This window comes from Danio rerio, chromosome 7 (assembly GCF_049306965.1).
Source record: "Danio rerio strain Tuebingen ecotype United States chromosome 7, GRCz12tu, whole genome shotgun sequence".
NCBI lineage: Eukaryota > Metazoa > Chordata > Actinopteri > Cypriniformes > Danionidae > Danio > Danio rerio.
This window is the reverse complement of record NC_133182.1, coordinates 75,248,393-75,255,000: the sequence shown is the minus strand read 5'-3', so window position 1 is coordinate 75,255,000 and position 6,608 is coordinate 75,248,393. Positions and strand designations below refer to the sequence as shown.

Below are 6,608 nucleotides of genomic sequence, written 5' to 3'. Positions count from 1 at the left end.
CCTCAGTAACATGAAAGCATGAATCCATCCTGCCTTGTATCAATAGTTCAGGCTGGTGGTGGTGGTTTAATGGTGTGGGGGAGATTTTCTTGGCACACTTTGTGCTCATTAGTACCAAATGATCATCATGTCAACACCACAGCCTACCTGAGTATTGTTGCTGACCATGTCCATCCCTTTATGACCACAGTGTCTCCATCTTCTGATGGCTACTTCCAGCAGGATAACGCACCATGTCATAAAGCACGAATCATCTCAGACTGGTTTCTTTAACATGACAATGAGTTCACTGTACTCAAATGGTCTCCACAGTCACCAGATCTCAATCCAATTGAGCACCTTTGGGATGTGGTGGAACGAGAGATTGGCATCATGGATGTGCAGCCGACAAATCTGCAGCAGCTGTGTGATGTTATCATGTTAATGTGGAGCAAAATCTCTGAGGATTATTTCCAGTACCTTGATGAATCTTTGCCATGAAGGATTAAGGCAGCTCTTAAAGCAAAGCAGGATCCAACAGTGTACTAGTGAGGTGTACCTAATAAAGTGGCCAGTGAGTGTAGATGCTGATATAATATAATATAATATATTAATGCAAAGAAAAGTTATTAGCTTAACTTCAACGTTTTTCCTGTGAAATGTATTTTTTTCTAAATATTTTTCTAAATATAAAGTGTTATAATATATATTTATTTTTTTACATTATTTTTTACATATATTAGGAAATATTATTAATTATTGTTTATTTATTAATTATTATTTTTAACAATATTTTTTTATATATTTCTCTGCTTTTTAATTCTGAATTAAATTACATTCTGAATGTATTTATTATTATTATTATTTGAAAATTAATGAAAATTTCACTGCAAGGCTAATCAATTTATCTTCAAATATGTGAATAGTTTTGTTAACTTTAGTATTTTTTGTAGTGTATGTTTGTGTATTTATACTGTAGACACATAATAAATATACACAAATTACTTTAATTGTGAATAATCTTGATTAATGGTTTGACAGCACTAGTGTAGAGAAGTTACCGATCCAAAAGGGTTTCCTCTGACTGAAGTCCCACAGCCAGGCCATGTGTGCTTTAGACTGAACACTGACCAGATGACCACTGAACCTGCAGAAAAAAGTGTTGGTTAAACACGGGCTGGAATAAAGTTTTTATTATATAAAGTTCTTTATTTATAAGTACATGTACATTTACATGTTTACTGGAAGATATTAAGCTCAATGTGCAATTTAAAGGCAATCGAAAAAAAATTTTCTTAATGGAGCTAATAATATTTTTATGTAAAAACTGCATTTATTCTAGCCCAAATAAATGAAATAAGATTTTCTTTAGAAGAAAAAATATTATAGGAAATACTGTTGAAAATATATGTGCTCTGTTCAACTTTTTTCACTTGGGAAAGATGTGAAAAAGAATAGAAATTTCACAGCAGGGCAAAGCATTTTGACCATTTTAACTGTTTATGCAACTTGAATTAATAGAAGATTTTCAGAAGACAGAAATCAACTTTCTGGACAGTTTTCTGGAATAAAAATGCTTATTAATTTTACAAACTGTATATTGACAAAACTTTAGGAGACAAAATTGTGTATACTCCATTAATTTGTTTTTTAATTACTTCATTATATAGGAGCGTGTGTGTGCGTGTGTGTGCGCATATGCGTGTGTGTTGTTGCTCTTTAAATTTTGTTACACTGTGGAAAGTTTTGTCATAAAAAAAAAAAAAAATATTTTATGTTCAATCCAAAAACAAACAAAAAAAAAACTACAAACTATTCTGTGAAGGAAGAAAATAAACAAAAAAGTGTCATTTTAATTTAGATTGTTTTGGTCCTAAAATGAGCTCCTAAATTGTTAGGAAATATCCTACTGGGTGTCTTTTTGCTCACATATTTGAAGGTTTAATCACTTTTTAGTTTAGTTTAGTTTTTTAACAGATGACTTCAAAAGTTGTGATGAATGAAAGTTCTGGTACCTCTCTCTGCAGGCCCGCGCTGCAGTACTCCATGAGGCTTTACGCTCTGAGCTCAGTAAATAACAGTTATTACTGTGGTACGTCCATCCCTGAGGACATCTCTGCGCTTTCACAGTCTAAAAACAGAGGAAAACGTTTGATGAAGAGCAGAAACTGAAGGTTCAGTGATTCCTCTATTATTAAACACAGGATCTGTGAATGACCTCATTAGTGGGGGTCCAGGGCCTCCATGAGTCTCCATTACAGCGAAACAGCCGACCAGAGCTCTGGTTATAATGCAGGAGACCTGAGAGATCTGGAGAACAGCGCTTGGAGGACGTCTGAGAGAGAAACCAGCCACAAACACAGCATTACTCACAGGAGATTACACACTTAAGTTATTCAGTTTAGTTCCCTAGCAGCGAAATACACAAAATGGTATAAAAAATATTATTTTAATTACAATAATTAATAAATAATTTACTACACTGTACAAAAATATCTGTTAATGAATAGTTTCAGTATTTTGTGATTCACAACTGTTTTCTGTTTATTTACGGTTGTGAATTGCATTATGGGATGTTGATCTCTGTTGTGTCGACTTCTGATATTGAAAATTCAATTCTGCAGTTTACCAAAGTGACTTTTATTGACATTTTAGCCATTTGAAATAACATAATTTGGGTGTTGGATCGAAGCAGCTGATATTAATTCACAATGAGGAAGAGCAGAGATTTCAGTTGCTGTCTGGGCGTTCCATGTCTTTCCACACCTCCCTTCCTACATGTGTTCAATACCTTTTCCTTGTGTCATTTTAATTACACAGAACTTCATTTGTTAACTAATTACTTTTGTTTTCTTTGCAAATATGGACTTCTTTGGTTTAAACATCTGGTGAAAATTTCAGGTCAATGGCACCTTTGGAAATATGTTTTCTGAGGAAAATGGTGACGTGTTGACGTTTTTTTGTAACATTTTTTACACTCATTTGCACACTGCATACATAATATAAATATAAAAACAAGCTAAAATATTCTCTCCTGTGTTCAACAGATTTGATTGAAATAAACGGTGAGTGAACTATCCCTTTAACTCTTTTTAATGCATCTCAAAATTGAAAATCCTGGTCATTTATTCACTCTCAAGTCGCTCTGAATCAATAAAAACATTGTCCGCAGAAGACAAATTCAGATTTTTTTTATTATTAAATCAAACCGGGGCGTCACGGTGGCGGAGTTGATAGCACAATCGCCTTGCAGCAAGAAGGTTGCTGGTTCGAGCCTAAGCTGGGTCAGTTGGCATTTCTGTGTGGAGTTTGCATGTTCTCCCCCTGTTGGCGTGGGTGCTCCGGATTCCCCCACAAGTCCAAAGACATGCGCTATATGTGAATTGGGAAAAACTAAATTGTCCCAAGTGTATGTGTGTGAATATGTATGTGTAAAACATTTGCTGGATAAGTTGGCGGTTCATTCCGCTGTGGCGATTCCTGATTAATAAAGGGACTAAGCCGAAAAGAAAATGAATGAATGAAATCACACCAGAAAAGTTTGTCAATCGCTAAACTTCATTGACTTCATTAGTTTCATGAGTTTATCAGGGTTAAATGTGTCCTTTTCCTTGAACTGTATTACTTGGTTGTACACACTTGTTAGATAAATGTTTGACTGTAAAAAAATATAATAAAATAAATATATTATATAATATTCTATTTAATTATTGTGGCCACATATTAAAAATATGTCCTCTCAAAGTCCGCCTTCAATCAGCTCTGGTCCATAAATGCACGTGCAAACCCTACACACTGACACAATGGCTCTGTTTTAGCCCACAGCTTTTCTTCAATGCTGTGAATTGGAATGCAAGTTAATTTAGGCCCAATCCCAACTCCATTTTTGTACCCCTTGCCCTTGCCCCTTAACACCAAGTGTGAAAAGGAAGGGCTTAAAAATTTACCCCTAAGAATTGCGACAGCACTACAGCACCTGCACACTTCATCAGATGTCATCGCGAGCTCTTGCTTCACATGATATCAGACCATCGCGACTGCTGTAGGTACTCCAGTTGTTATTTTTTGGCATTTGTCTTCAGGAAATCACTGAAGACATATATTATCTTATCATAACGATCTAACGTGGCAAAAAGATCATAACTGTACTGTGCATTTAAACAGTGGTCATATTCATTAATGTAAGTGTAACAGAGGCAAGCTAGTAGGTGCTCTGCAGGTATCTTCTACTCTAGCGACAAACGCTAGAGGTCATGGTCTTTAGCCTCCTTGTTAGAGCAACCGACTCCCATGCGGAAGGTCGCCGGTTCGAAACCAGCTCGGAGCTGGTTGGGTGGTGTAGTACCGGTCGGATTACATTGGTGCCGTGACCCGGATGGGAGTGAGGTTTAGGGGGGTGAGTGTAACGTAGGCCAGCTAGTAGGTGCTGTGCAGGTAAATCTCACTCCTCTGACCTCTAACAGGTGCTCTAGTGACAGATGCAAGAGGCAATGTTCTTTAGCCTCCCTGTTAGAGCAACCGACTCCCATGCGGAAGGTTGCCGGCTCGAAACCAGCTCGGAGTGGGTTGGGTGGCATAGAACCAGCGGGGTTACATAAACACACTAAAAATAAACACTAACATTATAGCAGACACTGTAAAAGGCTCATTCCCAGACACTAGACCTTTCTGACAGGGTATTCGAGTGTAATCGAGAGACAGAATGTTGTGGGACTGCTATACAGGAGTTATTACTAGGGATTACAGATCACAAAATTTAGCGTTTTTTATTTTTGCGTGGTTATGAATATATTAAAACATGTGTTTGTTTGTTGCAAAAATATGTAATAATGACAACAAAATACTAATTTGAGGATCTCCTTACTTCCGGGTTCTGCAATACTACCGTTGTGGCAGGTGTATTCTGGGAAATTTTCTTACCCCTTGGTTTCGAGTGTGGTCCTGAAAAATCTTCGTTCGAAGGGCTATTCACCCCTTCCCCTTAGCCCTACACCTTCAAGCTAAAGAGAATTGGGACACCCCTACCCCATGGCAAAACGAGGGGTGAGGTAAGGGAAAGGGCTAAGAGGTAGAATTGGTATTGGGCCTTACATTTATTCGTTTTATCAGGCACGTTTATTCAAAGCGACTTAAATAAAAGAAGCATTTCAAATCATCAGAGAGCAGCAGTACACTGAAAGAATGATTCATTGGATTTACTACATCTTTCTTAAAGGTAAGTGGTTGCAAACAATTGATAGGGGCTGCAAAACAAACAAGTCGAACATTACTACAATTAGTTTGCTTAAATTTATCCCATAAAAATAGTTTGCAACCACTTACCTTAAAGAAAGATGTAGTAAATCTAATAAATCGTTTTATCAGTGTATTTAAATGCTATCACAAGCACACTAAGAATGACAACATACTATACAGTAGGCAATTGTGTGATTTTGGACGTAGCGTTTCTCACCTGAGTGTGTGTGCGCTGCAGGAGTCTGCTGCTGGTGTGCCTGGAGGTTTGCTGTGGTTTAGTCTGGACAGTAAGAAGACGCTGCTGCTGCCCCCTGCTGTTGACCTGAACCTCTGCCTGTCTGTCAGTCCTGGAGGCCGATTCATCCTCCTCCACCGCCATCGACACCAAACCATGATACTGTCAGCCAATCACATTATAATGATTCTTTGTTTTTTTATTTCTTATGCTTATTGTATTGTATGTTCCTTTTATTTTTGCTTTATATGAAGCTATTTGAATTTGCAATTACTTTAACTAGACATTTAACAGCAATCTGTTTTTTTATTTTGTCATTCAGTGCATTTACAGTTGAAATCAGAAGTTTATATACACTGTATAAAAAGGCACATAACCATTAAAAAAGTCAGATGTTGATGTGTGACAATGTGTTTTCTCTTTTAGGTGAGTTAGGATTAGCACATTAGTTTCTGTTCTGCTTAATAGCAGAATAATGAGAGAGTTTACATCCAATAAGATTATTCTGCCTCTTTAAAAGCTCAGATGATGATGTCAAGGTTTTGGAAGTTTCTGATTGGCTGATTGACACCATTTGAGTGAATTGGAGGCACAGCTGTAGAATAGTATTTAAGGAAAACCTCAAACACACTGCTTCCCTGTGTGACAACATGGGAAAATCAACAAGCCAGAATCAACAAAAAAGCCAGATTACTATTTGCCTAATTACACTGGGGAAAAGACTAATTTTCGGACACATGTCCTGTGCTCTGATGGAACTAAGATTGAACTGTTTGGCCATAATGACCACTGTTTAATATTTGGAGGACAAAGGGGAAAGTTTACAAGCCTAGGAACACCATCCCAACTGAGAAGTATGGGGGCGGCAGCATCATGCTGTGGGGCTGTTTTGCTGCAGGAGGGACTGCTCCACTTCACAGCATAGATGGCATCATGAAGAAAGAACATTATGTAGAAATACTGAAGCAACATCTCAAGACATCAGCCAGGAAATTAAATTTTTGCCCACAAATGGGTCTTCCAAACAGACCATGACCCTAAGCATACTGCCAAATTAGTTAAAATGTGCTTTAAGGACAACAGAGTGAATGTTTTGGAGTGGCCATCACAAAGCCCTGATCTCAATCCTATAGAAAATTTGTGGGCAGAGTTGAAAAGC

The 6,608-nt window shown here is 37.3% G+C and overlaps 1 protein-coding gene across 1 annotated transcript in view; it reads right to left on the bottom strand.

The window, feature by feature from the left end:
- The window catches only part of frem1a (Fras1 related extracellular matrix 1a), a 69,797-nt gene that overhangs the window by 1,866 nt on the left and 61,323 nt on the right, over positions 1 to 6,608 (bottom strand). The window contains 4 exon segments of the mRNA NM_001190308.2: positions 1,041 to 1,126; positions 1,995 to 2,110; positions 2,198 to 2,314; positions 5,432 to 5,611. Coding sequence (NP_001177237.2) covers positions 1,041 to 1,126; positions 1,995 to 2,110; positions 2,198 to 2,314; positions 5,432 to 5,611 — 499 coding nt within the window.